Genomic DNA, 21,238 nt, shown 5'->3' on the forward strand with positions numbered 1-21,238 from the left:
TTCATCTACTAAATTGGAACTTTCAGGAAGAATCATTGTTAATTAGGTTAATTTGTATAATTCTATGGTTCTTTGTGGTTTGAAAAGTGAAAGAAGACGATGTCATCAATATTTTTATTGCTACCAAATCCCTTCTAGATCCACGTGTATATTTTTTTGAAGAATCTAAGGGGATTCTACCCATGCGGGCATTTCATCATTCTATTTTGTTCCATGATCTACCCAATCAACTTCCTTATAATGCTATTGTTATTTTTTTTTACAAAGTCGGTTACTCATATATTATAAAAGCCAGCAATACAAAATTCTAGTACAGAAGGTGAATGACTCTGAGAGCTGAGGTACAAAAGCGGGTTCGCAGACCCATAGTCCTCGAAGCTTCTCTTAATTGAACACAAAGCTAGAGACAAACGGCTATATTGCCTGACGAAAGAACCACTTAACCAACTGAATTTACAATGCATATTATCAAGGGAAATGCTGAGTGACTGAATCATCCGGGAGCGGATCCTTCCGGGCACTTGCTTTGGTTGAAGCTTCAGCCTGCTGGCTTTGGGTGAGGGATCGAATGTGATCAACGGCCGCCTCCAAATGGATGCATCGATCCTTTAAGGATTCAATCTCATTCTTCCTCTTTTCCAATTTCTTACGCTTTGAGTTCCTATCTGAATGATAGTCTTCAGTCAGCTCCTTCAGCTGCTTGATCAAGCTGTTGATCATGACCGTATGAGCCTTGCACATATTACACTCCCTATTGTTGAATATGTTTCCCATAGGATTTCTGGGCTGAGCCTGATTGGCTGGCTGGTTTTGGTGCTCCGCCATCCTAGCAAACTGGAAACTAGGATCAGAAGGCTCACGAGGAGCGGGGATTAACGATGCAGAGGGAGGGAAGACGATGTCACAGAGCTGCTGGCGCGATAGATTGAGGATTGAGGAACTCAGGAAATTTCTGAGGGCTCTGCTGAGGACAAAAACAACACTGTTAGCTATAAGCAAAACAAAGAAATGCAAACCAGAGATTACCGAGGACAGAGGGCGGAAGTCTGGATCCCGGAGCGAGCAGAGGGCTTCCGAACGATGCCTGAGCTTGGGGAGAGCGAGGATATGACTTCTTGCTTGATTGCGAGCTGTGGAAATCTGATAAACAAGGCTGCTATATATAGAGGGAGGGAGGGTCCTTTGGCGTTTGGTGTGATTCCAAATGAGCCTGATCTTGAGATGAGGGCGGTCTTTGGTCATTATACTTCTGACCAGGAGCGTACATGAGGGATGGGCTCGGCCGCCTCCCCAGAGATTGACTGCGTTGCTAAGGAGGAGATTCGTGCTGAGGGTAGGCTTAATGATGAGCTCTAGATCCTGAGAGCGATTTTGTCTCCCTTTGTACACACTTATGCGGTCGAGGAGATTAGAGAGGAGAGATAGAGATTTTGTAGGTGGTTCGAAATGATGAGCAGAATGCCTGAGGTGACTGCTTCCTTGGGGAAGAGCGATGGAAGGGGTTGGGTTATGGAATATCATTTTCATAGAGTGTTTCATTCTCTCTTACCTGTCCTGGCTTTCTTTTTGCGGCTTGGTTTGCTTGTTCATCCGCCTCCTTGTTATTACATCTGAGCACATGTTTGAAAGTAACACCTCCGAGAGCTCTGATGTTTTCCAGTGACCTACTCTTGATATTATTCAGGGCCATTTGGTTGAAGTCTTTCCCTGAGTTCATGGCTGCAATAATTATTGCTGAGTCGCCCAAAATGAGGAGATTCTGGAGGCCGAGTTTCCTAGCAATGAGGGTGCCCAGAAGAAGGCTGTAAGCTTCTGCCTTGTTGTTGGTCATTTTGCCTAATCCCCATTCATATGTAACTATGATTTTCCCTTGGGGGTCCTTAATTATTCCGCCTGCTCCAGCTTGACCTGGATTATTCTTAGAAACCCCATCAAAATGGAGGACTGGTCTTTTTTGGTTTCGAATCCACTGCCTGATTTCTTCCTCTGTCCCTCGTAGCTTCCAGTCCGAGTTGCTTTTCCTTGTTCTTATATTTTTCCTTGGGTTTGCTATGTACTTAAATTTGCTCATCCACTCTTTTATCCTTTCATCTGCCACCTCTGTGTCCATCTGAGTTATCCCGTTGGCTTCAATAGTCTCGGAAATGAGGGCAGTTGCTTTTGCCAAGATGCCCGTTATGCTTGGTTTTTCATTGTTGAAAATACACTTGTTTCGTGCAATCCATATCTGCCAACACAGGTTAGGAGGAATACTGTTCCAGAATCTTGTAGCTATAGTTTTGCCTTTTTTGGATTGAAGAAGGCTTTTTTCCCAGTTTTTTTGGAGAATCGAGATCTGATTGGGAAAATCTTCTATGATTATGGGACTGGTAAGGTGTTTCCAGCAGGCTTTTGCAAGCGGACATTCGATGAAGAGATGGGTGGTGCTTTCCTCCGCGGCCCTGCACATGCAACAAATTGAGGGTCCATGAATACCTCTCTTTCTGAGATTCTCTGCCGTGAGGATTTTCCCATGGAGTAAGGTCCAATTGAACAATTTAACCTTAGGGAGACATTCAGTTCTCCAAGCGACTTTGTACAGGGGCCAATTATTGACTGCTGAGGCGTTCTGAAGGGCTTTATATCCATCTTTGACCGAGTATCTTCCTCCGTTGGGATCCCATACGAATTTATCATCTTGTTCTTTGTGTATGGGAGCTGAGCCTATGAGGGAGCTCTTAAGCTCTTCCCATAGATTACAGAGGTCTGAGGAGAGGTTGGGAGTCCTCCAGCCTGTCCAACAGTTCTGTTCCCAAAGAGAAATATCGAAAAGGGTAATGAAACTTGCCTCTGTCATCCACCTCTGAAGGGGTCTGAGGTGAGGGATAATTTCTCTGGCATTTGTCCCCATTATTCTATCTTTCCAAATACTGATGTCTCTGCCATTACCTGGGACCCTGGAAATATAAGATTTGAATTGAGGGAGCGATTTTTTGATGAGATTCCAGATGGGTGTACCCTGCCTGTCTATGATATTTTCTGTGATGATGTTGCTATTCACCCTGCTCAAATATTTCTTCTTGATTACATCCGTCCACCAAGCCCCTTTTTCATTGAGAATTCTCCAAATTAATTTGTAGCCCATCGCCATGTTTGCTAATCTTGGTATTCTGATTCCAAGTCCACCCTTCTCTAAGGGAAGAATAACCTTTTCCCATTTCACCAAGCTAAACTTTTTAGTGTTTTGCTTTCCTCCTTGCCACAGGAAACTTCTGATGATCAGCTCCATGTGCTTGTGGATACTGGCCGGTGCAAGTGTGATTGCGAACTGGTAAATAGGGAGCGAGGCTAGGATGGACTTGATTAGGATTGTTCTGCCTGCTAAGTTGAGCCAATACACTCCCCAGTTCTGAAGTTTGCCTCTGAGTTTTTCAATTATCTTTACCCAGATCTCAGATTTGATTGATTCCTTTGCTAAAGGTAGCCCTAGATACATGAAATGAGTCCAATTTCTTTGGGCTGGGATTTCCATGATTAAGGATATTCGCTGGATAATATGATTGGGGACATTCCAAGTGTAGATCATACATTTGTTGTTGTTGAGCTTGCCACCAGAAGCTTGGAGGAAGAGGTCCAAAGCTTTCTTAAACCTTCTGGCCATGAGGCTTGAGGCACCTCCTATTAGTAAGGTGTCATCTGCGAAAAGAGAGTGATTGATACCTTTGATTCCTCTGACTATTTCTACACCTGTTATTTCTTTTTTCTTGCGCAGACTTTCCAACTTCATACTTAGAGATTCCGCCATGAGGATATAAAGGAAGGGGGAGAGCGGGCACCCTTGCCTCAGTCCTCTTGAACTTTTGAAGGCTTTGCTGGGTCTGCCATTGATGAGGGGGGTCGTCCAATTGTCTGATATGCATTCCATAACCCTGCTAATGAAGAGCTCGGAAATACCAAATTTCTTAAGTACAACCTGTAGAAAAGAGTGGTTGACCCGGTCGAAGGCATTTGCCATGTCTAACTTGATGATCATACCCTTTTCCTTTCTAGAAATGCTGCTCTGAATAGCCTCTTGAATAAGAATGACATTGTCCGTTATTTGTCTCCTGGGGACGAAGCCACCTTGATTCTCGGAAATGAGAGAAGGGAGAATTTTTTTGAGCCTGTTTGCTAAGATCTTAGTGATGATTTTGTAAGACACATTGCAGAGGGATATTGGACGGAATCTATTGAAGGATTGAGGATTAGGATCTTTGGGTATAAGGGCCAAGTGGGAGGATTTCATACCGCTGCCCATCTTACATTTTTTGAAAAAAAATTTGGCCACTCTGATATAGTCCTTCTTTATGATGTCCCAATGGGTCTTGTAGAAGTCCACCGTGAAGCCATCAGGACCCGGAGCCTTGTCCGAGGCCATGCTAAGAATTGTCTGCTCTATCTCTTCCACCGTGAGCTCTTTGTCCAGCTCAATGTTTTGGGCTTCTGAAATTTTGTTCTCCATTATGTCAAGGAATTCCATGTTGTCTCTATACTGCGGATCCGCTGTGAGAAGGTCTTGAAAATGGTGGGACGCTGCCTCCATGATTTCCTCTTGCTCTTTTAATTCTTTTCCTTCCACTATAATTTTTTCAATATTGTTCCCAGCTCGCCTCATTTTCAAACTATTGTGGAAAAAAGAAGTATTTCGATCTCCCGATTTGAGCCAAAGGCATCTCAACTTTTGCCTTTGTTCCTCCTCCTCTTTTCTGTTCTGCTTGTACAGCTCCTTTTGTAATTCCATTTCTTTGAGCTGATCTTCTTCCGTGTCTTGTCTAGTTTCTTTTTCTTGGTTCCATTGTGTTATTTTTTCTTGGAGGTCTGTTTTGTTTTTACTCTCTTCTTTTGCCTTGTCTCTGGCCCAATGTTTGATGGCAAGACGAAGGAGCTTTAGCTTTGATTCCCAAACGAAATGCGGGGAGCCTGTGATTTCTGCTGCCCACTGTTCTTTTATCAGAGATCTGAAGTCCTCATTGCTGTCCCAAGCTCTGTTGTACTTGAAGGGGAGCGGACCCATGTTTTTACCCTTGTCCAATTTCAGAGCCACAGGCTTGTGATCTGAAATGTAACCTTGGATGATAAGGCTTTTGATATTTGAGAAATTGGCTACTATTCTCTCTTGTACCAGAATGCGGTCCAGCCTCTCTTTTATGTTGTTCCGACCTGCTCTCTTGTTTGACCAGGTGAAGCGCCCGTTTTGAGGTTGAATGTCCACCAGATTATGGGTTTGTATGATTTCTTCAAGGGCATCTCTTGAGGAATCTGCAAGGAAATTTCCCCCTATCTTTTCTTCTGCGTTCCTTATTAGATTCAGGTCCCCACCCAAGAAGATATTCCTTCCTTGGGCATCCGTTAGGTCTACAGAAATTGAGTCCCAACAAGAGGCTTTGTCTCGGAAATGAGGGGGGGCATATACATTATAAATGGTGTACTCTTCTGTCAAAGCTGTGTTTTGAATGTCTGATCTGATCCACCAGCCGCTCTGCCTGTGGTTTATTAGTTTCCATTTCCGTTTATCCCAGATTGTCCCTATACCACCTGAGGCACCCATTGCACTTACTGCTATTCCTTCATAAGTTTTACTTCTTTTCAGGCTATTTTGGAATTCCTGCTCATTGATTTTGGTCTCCTGGAGTAGGAGGATGTCTGGATTTTCTGATTTAAGTAGGTCTCGGACTGCATTTGCTTTAAGGGAGGAGCCCATCCCCCTACAATTCCAAGAGACCAAATTCATCATTTACCTTGCTTGTTGTGGGTCCCGCCTTTCTCTTTCATTTTCTCTCCACTTCCTTTTGTCTTGTCCAGATAAGTGTCCATTGGCTGTTGAGTCCCTGTGGCCATTTCTTTAGCTGCGGTCTCGTCCCTTATCTCTTTGTTGGATTTCCTGCCGACTTTTCTTGGGGGATCAATGGAGATGTTGTTTTCCTTTGTCTTGTTCCTTGTTAGGATTCTTTCAACTGTTGGAGGAGGAGAGGATGGCGGAGGTGAGGAAGGGGTTTCGATGGGAGCTCTCGGGGAAGGAGGAGGGGAAGGGGGGTCTTCCGTGGACAGAGATTCAAAGGGGTTGGAGGATGAAGGGAAGGACGGGCCAGATTAAGAGGGGGGGGGGTAGGGTTTTTAGAGAGGTTTCCTTGAGGTGGGTTTGCTTTTTTCTTTTTGACTGTTTCCCAAACTTCCTCTGGAGCTTCAGGATTAGTATCAGAAACATTTATCTTAGATTTGTTACATCTATTGGCAAAATGCCCATATTCGTGACATACCTTGCATTTGAAGGGTAGCTGTTCGTAGTCCACTTGTTGTATGTGTGTCCATTGGTCGACTTTGAGTTTGATAGCTTCTGGCAGGCCCTTTCCCAGATCCACTTCTACACATATCCTTGCGCAAGCGTGCATGTTCTCCTTTGGCTCCGATCTATCAATATACTTCCCCACTGGGTTTCCTATTGCTTTCACAGATTCGTCTCCCCAGCAGAGGAGAGGCAGGTGCGGGAGCCGAACCCAAACAGGGACAGCATTAGGAACGTCCATCTCTGGGTCAAAATCAGGAGTCCATCTATTCAAATAGAGGCCTCTTGTGTCCATAAAGTAAGGCCCATTTCTGAAGATGAGGTTGCGATCCTCCGTTGATTCAAAGAGAAAGGTAAAGAACCCTCTTCCACAGAATCGTATTGCTATCTTTCCTTGAACCATCGAGTTCCAGTCCCTTTCTACCCATCGCTGGACCGTGTGTGGAGAGGGACATAGAACCGTAAACTGGCCTACAAGACCTCTTTCAGCTAGTGCCACTGCAGCTCTCCTCGGAAGGGCGGGAGGAGGCGAGACTTCCGGGATTTCATCCAGCTTTTTGATGAATCTTGAAGCTGAGGGTCTGATCCTTTCAGTAGAGTTCTCTGGAATAAGCGAGGCAAAGGACTTTTCCAGATCTTCTTGTTCCTGATAGGGTGGATCCGATGCAGGCATGGTTGGGGCACCTCTGGGAATCAAACAGAGATGGGAAGCAGCCTAGCAGCAGCACTGCCAGGCGCGGAGGCTCAGAGGGAGCAGATCCAAAGGGCGGGCGAGGTAGAGACCCGAATGAGAAAGCGCTGGGAGGGCAGGAGGCCCGGAAAAGGAGGAGGGCAGGAGGCCCCGGAAGGAGAGGGCAGGAGGCCCCGGAAGGAGAGGGCAGGAGGCCCTGGAGGCAGGAGGAAAGCAGAGCCTAGCAGCGAAGCTGCCAGGCGCAGGCTCGCAGAGATCGATCAGGGAGTGGCCATGCGGGAGGGGCTCCAAACGCACGCCATCGTTTCCTTCTCTCGAGACAAACAATGAGAAGTCTCCATCATATTGTCATGCTATTGTTATTGGTAGTGAAAAAATTGAAAAGAAGATTAAGAAGTTACTTGAAGAAGGTAATATTTTCCCCAACTCTTCCCCTCATGGTTCTCCTGTGTTTATTATACCCGAGAACAAATAGGGTGAATGGTGGTTTTTTATAGACTACAGGGCACTGAATATAGTAATTGTGTTAACTATTTTTCTCTTTGCATGATAAAAAATATACTAGATCAAAGTTGGGGGAATTGTTTCATTATAAAGATTGACTTGGCATTGGGCTATCTTTGGAGTCATGTTGGACATCAAGACACCTGGAAGACTACTTTCAAACCTAAGTTAGGATTTTTAAGTGGTTGATGATTTCTTTTGGCTTACCAAAACTTATTCTACTTTCCAGAGCATTATCATTGATGTTTTAGGACTCATTTGAGTACTTTGTGGAAATCTATCTAGTTGGCATTTTTATTTAAAACAAAACTTGGGAAGACCATATGCGACATGTACTGGTAATATTGGATTTTTCTTTGTTAAAAGATGTTGTAAGCTAAGATTAAGGAATTATTGTTTGACTAAACCTTGCATGTAGGCTTCATCATAAACGAGAATGGAGTTCATGCAAATCTAGGTAAAATTAAGGCGATCAATGATTGGCCATGTCCCAATACATTTGAATAGTTGAAGAACTTCTTGGGTAGTAAAATTGTCTACAAGAAGTTAATGTACCATTTCTCTCATATACCCTGCCCTCTACATCAACTTACTAAGAAGAATAAATTCGCATGGGAACCATGATATGAAACTATATTTTAGAAGTCAGATGCTCTATAGTGCCAATTATGGTTGTTCTCTACTTGTAATTTTTTTTCTATGTAGAGACAAAAACTTCACATTATACAATAGGTGCATATCGTATGCAGGGAAGGCATCTTATAGCTTATTGGTCATAGAATTGTGTCACTATATAGACTAAATCACAACACTATTGACAAAGAGTTTTATGCATTTATCAATATTTGACAGAGAGATTTGTGTGGATGGTTTTCCATTTGTGTTTGTAGGAAGGTTTGGGACGTTGAACAAACTATCAACCCTGTGTACACCTAGGACTTAGTTAATTAAATATGGAAAATACATCTTATTAAGTAATGTGATTTCCTCTTTATCCTAGTATTGACAAAGTATCATCGATTTTTTGTAGCCTCTCCATATTTGTATGATTAGCCACTCACAGTAGATGTCAAATGGTGTGCCTTGCTTGAATTTTATATTATGGAGACAGCTATGACAAGAGTAGTTTTAGGTCAAATAGATGCATAGTTACCAAGGCAACTAGCTTACTTAAGGTTGAAAAACTTATGTGAAGCTAGTATAAACACTAACCTAACCCTAAAACATAAAATAAGAACTGAATTTTGGTTTTAGGGAGAAATATAATTCCTACTATATGTTTTGGGCATATGATTTCAACCAAAGACCCGCTTGCGAGGATGTAAGAAACTCTAGGTTTGTTTATAGACAATGATATTCAAAAGAACCTTTTGTCTCATCCTCTAGTTGAAAAAAATTCAATTCCCTACTTTGGAACATCCATATCCTTATGGTATTGTATGGTTCAAAGAATAAAGAAACTCTACCTTTGCATGACTCAAATGTTTAGTTACTTTTGTTATCGAGTCACCAATGGATTGTGTGGATTGTGACCCCACAACCACTGATTATTATGACCTACTCCTTGGTAATCTTACTTGTATTCTAAGAACACATTTTATTATGGTTTAGAAAAGCTCAATATGATATATAAAAAAGGATGACACCATATTGAAATTCACTTCTTTGGTTAGTTTAGATTTGTCTAATAAACTGGAACTTTCAGGAAGAACCATTATTAATCAGGTTAATTTGTATAAGTATATGGTGCTTTGTGATTTGAAAAGTGATAGTAGACAACGTCATCAATATTCCTAAACTACAAAATCCCTCCTAGATCCACATGTAGATGTTTTTAAATAATATAAGTGGATTTCATGTGTTGACCAATCAAGTGTCAAATACCCCATGAGCAGAGTACATTTCAGAATTTTCCATCATTTTTAGATCAGTCAGAATTTTCAGACTTCATTATTTTTATGCAGCGTTTGGTCATCATGTTGTAAGCCAAAGTTTGCATCCCTCTGAAGATAAATATAAAGCCATGTAACACATCTAGGTAGCTTAAGATTTTTTGCTAGAGTGTCTTCTCTCTCGGGAGTTTCTTTCCTTAGCTAATTATTTGTGTTTCTTAACACTAAATAATTGGTTAAGTTTTTCTCCCACACATCCCCCAAAGCTAGAGTGAGGCTTGATGGTAAACTCTTAGGTGAGTCCTAGTGTATAGATTCAATGTAAAATGTCATACTAGATCTTTAAAGTTTCACAGAATTTGGTTATGTCTAGAGGTCAAATTTTAATTGTTAAAATTCCTCTTGTGAATGGATTTTTTATGTAATGTTTGATGTAAAGATGCAAAAAAGTGATATTTGTAGAAGTTGTAGGGGGTATGGGTACTTAAAATTATACCTCAACACCTCAAATTCTATCTAGACACATTTTGAGTGTGGAAAAATATGTTTAAACCCCTCTAGAGTCATACTTTTTATTTTCGAACAAAAAATGGAAAAATAATTAGCCAAAAATTGTTGAGAAAAATAAATTTCTCTACAAGTGAAAAAAAAAATGGAAGAGGACTTTCCTAAGAAAGGAATCAAGTAAAAATCTATGGAATCTCCACAAATCCAGCAAGGAAAAGTCCCATAAGAAATTTGCTAAATTAATTTCCAAGAAAATTCATTTTTTTAATGAGATGGTCCAAGTTGGTTAAGTTGAATGAGAAATTTTCGAGAAGAAAATTTAGAAAAAATATTTTTTGGACTGAGATCAAATTTTTGGTCAATCGAACACAATATTCAAGGGAAATTGAACTCTATTCTCAAGATCAGCGCGGACAATCAAGGGATGAGATTAATTAGGCATGGATCAAACCTTCAACTAGTCGTTTTCTTCTAGGATCGAGTAAGATTTGTACAATTCGTTGGGCCTATTCGTTTTCACTTGGAGAGGTATCTAATCTCTCATTTTTTCTATAACTTGAGCTCAAAACTCCCCATTATAACGCAAGCATAAATCGAGCTCTTGGCTACTAAAGCTTTGCTACAATATTGTATTGGAAATTAGTTTCTGTGGGTCAGTTCATGTTGGTGTTCCTCTTGTATCTTCTATGGTAAACTCTTTATGATTTCTTTTCTTAATGCTCTACTGGTTTTAAATTTAAATTATTGCTATTTCACTAGCCAGTTTGTGGATTTACTATTTGGACAGGTATCTTGCATTAGTCTTTGAGTTTGGAGAATCATTTTTTAAATTAATCGATCTAGTAGATATCTCTAGATATCTTGTTTCATTGTGTTATCTAATTCTTTATTATCTAACAATTTTATCTCAAGTGTGTATAGAACATTTGCATTAGGGGGTGTCTTTAGTTGGACTGGCTAACTTCCAAGATATTGAAGTGAAGAGCCTACTTCATTTTCTATCAAAGACTTATCTAACAAACTTTGCAAGGGTTTCTTGGCCATTTCTTGTGAAAAAATTAGTTATCTCATCTATTTCTCTCTACTAGTGTGTTGTAACTTATTATTGAACAAATATCTCTATTTAAAGCTTGTATTTTAATACCCAAGAGCAGTGTTGTACTCACAGTCTTTGAGTAAATTAATCTATAAATTTTGTAAATAATTTGTGAATTTTTACTAACCCTTATTGTGTATAAAGTTCATTTTTTTGTACATACTTAATTCTTATGTTGTAGATCTAAGCTTTTCTCTAGTGATCGATGCAGATCTTTAAGGAGATTCGTGGATTTAATGATTTCAAAGTGATTTTGAAGGGGTCCTTTTCGAGGCTAATGGATAAATTGAATTACCTTTTTGAAAGCCCTCCAAACCTTTGTTCATTGAACAAAACCCTCAAAGTTTTCTTGTAGATTTTCCTCTTGAAGAATTAGATGACTAGGGTTTCTAGCTGAGAAAATTAATTTTTGGGAGTCATCTTCCTTTTCCTAGCAAATCAATTTTTTTTTGGGAAATCGCTTCAATTTGAGAGGTTGTTGTCCCGTCTTGAATTAAGATTGAATCAATTTTGAACTATTTGCAATCAATTTGAGTTTTAAAATTTTTGAGGAGTTTACATCTTAAATGATGCAAGAGCATCTAACCACACTTAATCAAAATTTAAATTCAAAATTGTGAAAGGGGGAACATGGACAATCATTGTAAATCAGGGCAAATTTGTTTAAACAGAGCTAAATTGATGGAATTGGTAAGTCTCTCGAAGGCTTGATTAAATGTAATTATTTACCATGCATGCGTATAGAGAGATTTAGGGGTTTGATTGAGTGATTGTGGGAGAAACTCATGGATCTTAAATGGTTCCTCCCTTTGTAATTTCCTATATAAGAGAGTTTGTGTCTTGTGAAAGAGATATAGAGTATGCAATGTAGCCGCAGGGAAATTTGTGACTCGAGCCATGAGGTCTTAGCCTATAATCGAGTTCTGTTTATAATTGAAATATGGGTGTTATTATACATCTAGGCGAAGTCTGGATTTTGTGTGTCTGTGTATTATTTACCTATATATTCTTTACTATAAATTGGTAAATTGCGTGTGCGAGTGTAAGGGAGGAAGTTCCTATGAACTTCGCCTTAAACAAGTATGGCAAAGATAAATTTGTGTTGCAATTCCACTGACAAGCGAACGAGAGATCCATTGGATTTGAGAACTGATCAACGTAGGAGAGTTTCAATTGCAACTAGAGTCAATTTAATAGCACAGCAGAAACCATCAGATCAGCTAGATCGACGGAAGAGGAATGGTGAAGATTAGAACCAGATGTTAGCAGAATAGAAGAGTGGTCTTCATAGGCGATAAGCAATATCTTGAGCGTCCTAAAAGCTGTAAATGGTATTCTACAATTTCACACGATTAACCTTAGCAGGCGATATGTAGCATGAGAAAACTACTTTTCTTGAGCGCTCTCGATCTGATATCGGTCATGCAAGAATTCACACGAGATTGCGCAATAGTCGTTGGATCACGCAGGATTGATTGACGATGGAGATCGCCAAAGCTAGTTGGCAAGCGGGTGATGCGACAACCATTGGATTGGATGAGACAGATAGACGGTGGAGGTTTGGGGCGCACAAAAGTCAAACGTTTAAATAACTATGTCAGCTATGGGACACACGGTTGACGGTGATTGGTTAAGTTTGTTGTGAAGTCCACTGATTGTAATGCTTCTGATGTATACGTCGGCCCATAACCCATAGGTCCAAGTGCGAATTTTGTAAATATGTAGCTTTGCTACATCAAAGTGGTATCAGAGCAAAAGAATATTCTATGTGCAAAAGAAGGATGTACAGTTATGTTGTAGATTTGAAAGTTTGTGGTCTTTATATATTCGTACAGGTAGTGGTAAAATAAGGTGAGAATATTGCAGCAGCCTAGAGCTAGGAGTGCTCAATTGGTTCTAGAAGAGAGAACCAGAGAGATGTCGAAAGACTAAGCTCAGAGGAGAGAAGCTTGGTGAGGTATCAGCTAGCAGGGAGGACTTGTTACTGCAGAGGTTTTGTTGCAGCTCACAGAAAGATTATAAAGGCAATTCCATAGAGGATGTGGGTAGAATTGCTAAGGGATGAAGAAGGCATATGACCAGGAGGTCATAATTGTACCTAGGGAGTCTGATGCAGAAGCATCTGACCATGCTTAATCAAAATTTAAATTCAAAACTATGAAAGGGTAAATGTGGACAATCATTGTAAATTGGGGAAAAAATTGTTTAAACAGAGCTAAATTGATGGAATTGATAAGTCTCTGGAAGGCTTGATTAAATGTAATTATTTTCCATGCATTCGTATAGAGAAATTTGGGGGTTTGATTGAGCGATTGTGGGAGAAATTCATGGATCTTAAACGATTCCTCCCTTTGTAATTTCCTATATAAGAGAGTCTGTGTTGTGTGAAATATATATAGAGTATGCAATGTAGCCGCAGGGCAATTTGTGAATCGGGACGTGAGGCCTTAGCCGGTAATCGAGTTCTATTTATAATTGAAATATGCATGTTATTATATATCTAGGCGAACTCTAGATTTTGTGTGTCTATGTATTGTTTACCTATATATTCTTTACTGTAAATTGGTAAATTGCATGTGCGAGTGTAAGGGACGAAGTTCCTATGAACTTCACCTTAAACAAGTATGGTAGAGATAAAATTGTGTTGTAATTCCACCGACAAGCGAACGAGAGATCCGTTGGATTTGAGAAATGTTACAAATCCATTTGGGCACATGAATCCCATCATACAGATCAGTGTTTTAGGGCTCATCAAACCCTAATTTCAGTTCCTTCATGCCCTGAACAAGTCACCCCTTTGAATTCCTCCTTCCCAGATAGTTTCATGACTTGAAGACATCCAGAGATAGCCTCTAGAGGGACTAGCGTAGGTAAGCCCTTGTAAGGGTGTGCTGCAGAGCAGTTGAGTCCATTCCAAGATGCTTTGCAGAACACTTAGTCTTCCTTCCACTTGCGCTGGGTGAGATTGAGCGAAATTCACACAGGATTTGGAGAATAGTCTTATCTTTTGGAGTCATCTAGAAGGTTCCCTCACTTATCAACTCCTCTGAGCTCAAAAATGGATGAGGAATTAGTTAAGGTGCATCCTATCCTCTCATCCCTTCCTCCATGGAACTAATTCTAAGTATGGAAGGCCATTTAATGCCACCATTTATGACAAAACCTCCTTCATCTTCTTATAAATTTACCACTCATCTAAGTGATCATGAGCTGGAGTATGTTGAATTGTAAGGAGATTATGCTGCTATGGGATTTAGCTTTGGAGTAGGTATTGTAATGCTACAAGTTTGTCATGCTTTTGATGTGATGTGGATGGGATCCAAGCTGGAGGAGTGGCTTTGAATTGAACACCAATGGTTGTAATTCCTTCTTCTATTCAATAAAGTGTTTGAACCTTTCTCCCATATGTTTTTATTGTTTCATAATGCTTATATGTGTGAATTGTATTTGATTCCTTTCACTTATATTCAATAGATCATGTGCTTTGATCGATTATTTGTTTTTTGTTGTGTTTACAGGTACTTCTCAAGCGTATTAAGTACGGGAATAAGTGATAGGATCGATACAAGGGAGACAAGAGGAAATCAAAACTACAAGTAGGTCTTTTAATACTCTTATCTTATCTATTGCTTATAGGAAAAGACTAAAACACTTTAAATTGTTGTTCTAGATACAACTACTTATCTAAGGAATTAGTGTTTATCCGTAGATACTAAATTCTCCAAAACAAATTAGCGACTTCGTTGGGGACAAATCCTCTTTCCTAGTAGCTTATCCACCTCCTAGGACATCCTTGCAAACCTTACTTGTGTTCATAGATTGTAATTCAGCTCTTTGCATTGAAAATTTGGTCAAAACTGTGTCAAATTGCCTCTTGAAATGGCTCACTGTCACCAACGCAGGCTTGTGAGGGACACAGTGCACTACAGAGCACCCCTGGCTTAGGGACAGTGCTCTAAAGCGCACTGTCTCCCATTCAGGGCTGCGTTAATCCTCCTAGGGTCAGTTTCCCACCTTTGGAAAGTGTTTTTGCCAAATTTTCTCTATTTGTTTGTTTGTTGATTGATTAATGAATGTTATGTCTTAGAGAACAAGTTTCCATCTCCTGATCTAGCCCAACTTTGATTTTATTGATTAACATTTCTTTAATGTTTTCTTTGTCATTATCGATCTATAGTCAAAGTTAAAATATATTTGATTTATCTTCATTCGAAAGAAAGTGTCGTAAATTATTCTCTTCCTTCGAATCAGAAATGTCGTAAAAGTCTTCGTTCTTATGAAGATTGATCGATTGTATGTGCATATTTCCTTTTGTTCATATTCACATTAAGGAAATCGAAAGTGTAGGGAAATTGCATTAGATTTTTCTCTTTAATCTTTGATCGAAAGAAATCTGATTGCTCTATCCCTAAGTAGCTAGGATTTTCATCGTTAAATTGAATGGAAAAAATTCTTATCATAATAGTTGCATTCCTAGGAATTTCAGAATACATCACATGGTGAACTTGAAAGGAAAATTCCTAAGCAAGATCAACTTAAAATTAACATCAATTTACCTAATGGAGCATTGTCATTAACGAGAACATTTAGTGGTTCTAGGCTAGAGACGTGTTTCAGTATCGTAAAACAAAGCAATTGTCGCTAACTTGTTTGCAATACATCCCAAGTGTGATACCTCATTCCACGTACGTAGCTAGGATTTTCATCGTTAAATTGAATGGAAATAATTCTTATCATAATAGTTGCATTCCTAGGAATTTCAGAATACATCACATGGTGAACTTGAAAGGCAAATTCCTAAGCAAGATCAACTTAAAATTAACATCAATTTACCTAATGGAGCATTGTCATTAACGAGAACATTTAGTGGTTCTAGGCTAGAGACGTGTTTCAGTATCGTAAAACAAAGCAATTGTCGATAACTTGTTTTCAATACATCCCAAGTGTGATACCTCATTCCACGTACATGAGTATATCGTAGCTCGTCCACATATCTTTGGGTATATAGGGCAATGTTACAGTACGTAAAGTATATGGGAACGCTCTCACTGTGCAGTTTTGCATTAGACAACGCTTATACCTATAGGGCCTCCATGTACCTTCAAATATATATGGGAGGATAACTCTAGGTTGATATCCATCCTTAGGTAACCGAGTCGGCCACCTTGTACACTTGGATACACCGAACACAACATTCGAGGAGATTGCTTGCCCATACTTCTTGGTTCACTAGGAGGTATTCTGCAGTTCACAGTTGCTTGGTAAACCTTTTGCCTAGATTATCCCTATTTTGTTTTGTTATGTTACTTTGATTAAAATAAAATTAATTGACTGTGGATAACATCCTCCATGCTCACTCCTTAGTTGATCTTAGGTTGAAACATATGGCGACAAATCTGGAGTTAACCGATCAAGGAATTCCTTTTGATGGGAATCCTAGACCGTTTCCTCCTTTTGGAAATATTGGTGCTCCATATATGGCTACATTGTCCCTTCCGGGATTTATCATTGGCTTGCCAGTATGGTTGTTGTCAACCTCCTTGGTTCAAAATGTCATGATTCTCCGCAATTGAGTACCCCTCCAACTGGAAAAAATCAACCTTCAATTGATCCTAAAGTTGACCCTTTTCCTTCTTCCTTGGTTGTTTCTTCCTCCCTTATTCCTCTTCGCCTCGTGAAAGTATTGGTACTAGTAACCAGGTGGCTAAGAAGAAGAAGAAAAGGAAGAAGAAGAAAAATAAGAAGAAGCAAATTTAGAAGAGGGGCAACCAAGCAACCATTTTTTTGAATGCAACATCTAATGAGAATTCGTCCCTCAAGCCTCAAAAAGTTTGATATCCATGCAAACTTTGTACGGGAGACCATCTTATTCAAAATTGTCCTGATATTCCTCATATCTTAGAAGAATGGTCTTCTTGTTCACATCATCCTGTGTCAGCAACTTCTGGAGATCATGCTGGTGACACACCATCAAATAGTGGTAGTAAATTTCATGGAAAGAAGGGTAAAGTTAAGTTTCCCTATAGGTTATGTGAAGGGAATCGCCCCATTCACCTTTGTCCCTATCTGGATGAAGCCAAAAAAGTGTTGGATAATCGTCGTGCTTCACCACAGCAACTTCCATCTAGTTACGGGAGACGCTCCCTTAATCCTTCACTAGTTGATGAATTGACTAACTCAAATCAACCGTCAATCAGACCCACTCTCTTTGAAAGTGAATCCTATGAGTCCATACTTGACCCAAATCAACAGGTCGAGGAAACAGTTGACCCGATTTCACCTTCAGTTAATCGTACATTTGCTGAAGAGAGTGAATATGATACCACTTAGGTTCTTTTCGTTTCTTCAGATTCCAATGAGCTTGGAGGCAACTCTCCTGATCCATCAAGACGGGAGGAAAATTCTCCCATTCTCGTAACTGAAGGGGGTGATTCTCCTGTTCTTTCAGTACCCCCTCCAAGTAGTCTGGTCACTTCCTTTGGTTGGAATCGACTAGCAGGATTTCTTCTTCCTTCTTATGTGCCTTTCCAGATCATAGTATAGGTTTGTAATATGATTGTATCTAGCACTATTATAGATGAAGGTGCATCTGTGAGTATCCTTTCCTCAACTACTTAGCAAGCACTCGATTCACCACCACTTATGCTTGTTACCCAGAATCTGTTGGTTTTTAATAGAGGAACCAGTCAACCATTAGGGATCCTTCCTCAACTACCTATTACTTTGGGAGGAAAATTTGTTTATCTGAATGTGATGGTTGTCCCAAGCCCTTTATATTACAATTTACTTCTTGGGCACAACTATGTTTATGACATGGGAGGTATTGTTTCAACACTCTTTTGAGTGATTTGTTTCCCACATGAAGGCAGAATTGCCACCATTGACCAGCTTTCATTTCCCAATCCAAATATGGCTTCCAGTCAACCATCTTCCCTAAATGGTCCTTTTGTACCAATGGTATCATCCCCGCCACGAGTTAATTATGTGGCAACCATTCCATGCCTACATCAATGGACGATCAATTCCATGATGTTGTACATTATGTACTGGGGGCATTGGAACCAGATCTCTCTTTCCAAAGCATTGTTCTCCCATCAGATGAGAACCTCTTGGAAGTCATGACCTCCTATCATGGATCATGAAAAACAAAGGTCATATGAGGATAGTTCTTTTACTGTGTTAACCTCTTAAAAAAAAATGAAACATGTCATATGAGGATAGTTCTTTTACTGTGTCAACGTCATTAAAAAATGAAATAGGCCAATGAGGATAGTTCCTTGTCTTGTGTCAACCTCGTTAACAAATGAAACCAAGGATCTGAGGATAGTTATTTTACTGTGTCAAACTTATTAAAAAATGAAAGAGGTCCTTGAGGATAGTTCTTTTACTATGTCAACCTCATTAAAAAATGAAAGAGGTCCATGAGGATAGTTCTTTTATTGTGTCAACCTCATTAAAAAAGTGAAACAACTCCCACGAGAATAGTTCCTTGTCTTGTGTCAAGCTCATTAAAAAATGAAACAAGGAGTATGAGCATAGTTCCTTGTCTTGTGTCAAGCTCATTAAAAAAATGAAACAAGGTCCCCTGGAGCAAAGTTCCAAGTCGAGTGTTATGCTCTTAACCTGCAAAACGATACCCAAATACAGAATATGCAAAGATAAGATACCCAGAACACAGAACAACAATGATTTTATTATTCAGAGAGTAATGTTCACTTGCCTCTTCGAGGGGGCAACCTCCGATAGAGCAGAGCTCGATTACAAAATAAGACACGATACTCCTCGCAGGGAGTCTCTATCCTTTATATATGACTCATACATGCAATACCACAGATCAATACCGTGGGTTTTATTAATACCATCTATCTAATACTACAACCCATTTGCAACTAACTGTGGTCTCGTCATTAATTGCGGGTTAACCACTTACAATTATTAATATGGGCTTTATTGACTCTTGACAATGACGTGATCCCATTACATAAATAAGGGGGTTAGGGTGGGACCCTAACATGCCCTCCCCCTTAAGACTAGCCTTGTCCTCAAGGCTGAAGCTGCGGAAACTGCTGAAGAATAGTGGCTGGTTCCCAAGTTGCATCTTCTGGAGAGGTGTCTCTCCATTTGACGAGGACTTCCTTAATCATGCGGCCGCGCAGTTGCTTGTCTCGTGTGTCTAGGACCTGTTCGGGTTGAAGCCAGATGGACCCTTCTTCGTCCAATTCAGGTAGACTGCTCTGAATTCTGCAATTGTTCCCAATCACTTTCTTGAGGCATGAGACATGGAAAACTGGATGGATTTTTGTAGTAGGTGGCAAGGCCAACTTGTAAGCCACTTCTCCAATGCGCTGAAGTACTTGATATGGTCCGTAGAATTTGGGAGATAGTTTTTGACACCCCTTGTCTTTGGGTGATGTTTGCTTATATGGTTGTAGCCATAAAAAGACCTGATCCCCTTCTTGAAATTGACGCTCTGAGCGATGCTGGTCTACCTGTTGCTTCATGCGGTTCTGAGATTGATGAAGATTCTCTCTAAGATGGGCGAGCATGGTTGCGCGGTGTTGTAGGAGTTGATCCACTGCTTGTACTTTTGAGCACCCCTTTAGATGCGAAGTAGGTGAAGGCGGGAGTTGACCATATACTACTTCATAGGGAGTCATTTTGGTGGTGGCATGATAGTTGGTGTTATACCACCATTCAGCCAGAGGTAACCACTGTACCCAAAGGTGTTGCTTTTCTAAAGTGAAACACCTAAGGTAGGTTTCTAGACATTTGTTCACGGCTTCGGTTTGACCATCCGTTTGCGGATGATAGGAAGTACTGAGTTTTAGTTGAGTGCCTTGTATCTTGAAGAGTTCCTGCCAAAAATTACTGGTGAAGATCGGGTCGCGGTCGGACACAATAGAAGTGGGCATGCCATGCAATTTGAAGATCTAATCCATGAAAGATTGAGCGACCAAAGTTGGTGTAAACGGGTGGGGTAGGGCGCAGAAATGAGCATACTTCGACAGTTGGTCCACAACCACCATGATGACTGACTTGTTCCCTGACTTTGGAAGACCTGTAATGAAATCCATAGAAACCTCCGTCCAAATTGATGCCGGAATGGGCAATGGTTGTAATGTGCCTGGTGTGTTGACGGTTTCCCCTTTGTGGAGTTGACAGACATCGCATTCTGCTATGAAAGTAAGGATGTCCTTTTTCATGCCTGTCCAAAAAAATGATCTTCTGGTGCGAGCATACGTCTTCTGAAAGCCCGAATGTCCTGCAATGGGAGATGAGTGCAATTCTGCCAAAATGCGACTTTTGAGGGTGGATGTTGTTTATATTACAACTCTGTCCCTGTAGCGCAGAATATCATCCTGCCACGAGTAGCCCTTGGTGGAATTTGGATCTACCTGCAATTGAGAAATGAGTTGGGAGAGCCCGGGGTGTGAAAACCATTCCCTGTGAGCCTCTTCAATCCATTTTGGAATGGGGAGGGAAATTGCTAGCAGAGTACTTTCCTCCTCAAATTGGCGAGATAATGCATCTACTACACTATTGTCTTTCCCTTTCTTGTAAATGATCTCATAATCATATCCCAGCATTTTGGCGAGCCATTTATTTTGTTGTGGGGAGGATAGGCGTTGATCCAAAAAATATTTAAGACTGTGATGATCTGTACGGATTTGGAAACGTAGCCCCAATAAGTAAGGTCGCCAGGTCTCGACTGCATGTAATATGGCCATCATTTCCTTCTCGTAGGTAGATTGGCCCAGATGCCTCCCACTTAGTTGTTGGCTTGTGAAGGCCAAAGGTCGCCCTTCCTGCATTAAGACTGCCCCAATACCTGTACTCGAAGCATCACATTCAATCACAAAAGATTTGGTGAAGTTAGGTAGTGCTAAGATTGGAGTGGAACACATGGCATTTTTTAGAGCTATAAAGGCCTGTTGTTCTTCCTCATTCCAGAAGAATGAATTTTTCTTTAGGAGTTGGGTGAGGGGCTTCGCTATGCGACCATAGTTGCGGACAAATTTACGATAATAGCCTATGAGACCCAAAAATCCTCTCAAGCTCTTCAAGGTCTTAGGTTGAGGCCATTCCTGCATTGCCTGGATCTTTTTGGGGTCCACCTTGACACCTTCACGCCCCACAATGTGGCCCAAATACTCAACTTCTGCCATGCTAAACGAACACTTGGACATCTTGACAAATAATTTATGCTTGCGGAGCAGTTGCAAGAGTAGATCTACATGTTGTATATT

At 40.4% G+C, this 21,238-nt stretch overlaps 1 protein-coding gene across 1 annotated transcript; it reads right to left on the reverse strand.

The window, feature by feature from the left end:
* Positions 1-5,702: 5,702 nt before the first annotated feature.
* Positions 5,703-6,974, reverse strand: LOC149255074 (uncharacterized). Its single transcript, XM_089454943.1, has 2 exons — positions 6,276-6,974; positions 5,703-5,723 (listed from the first exon to the last, which is right to left on the reverse strand). Exons 1-2 carry the CDS (start codon positions 6,972-6,974, stop codon positions 5,703-5,705), a joined length of 720 nt encoding a protein of 239 aa, XP_089311069.1.
* Positions 6,975-21,238: the final 14,264 nt, after the last annotated feature.

Source organism: Pinus tabuliformis, chromosome 7 (genome assembly GCF_031772625.1).
Source record: "Pinus tabuliformis cultivar Carrire ecotype Pingquan chromosome 7, CPIR1, whole genome shotgun sequence".
Taxonomy (NCBI): domain Eukaryota; kingdom Viridiplantae; phylum Streptophyta; class Pinopsida; order Pinales; family Pinaceae; genus Pinus; species Pinus tabuliformis.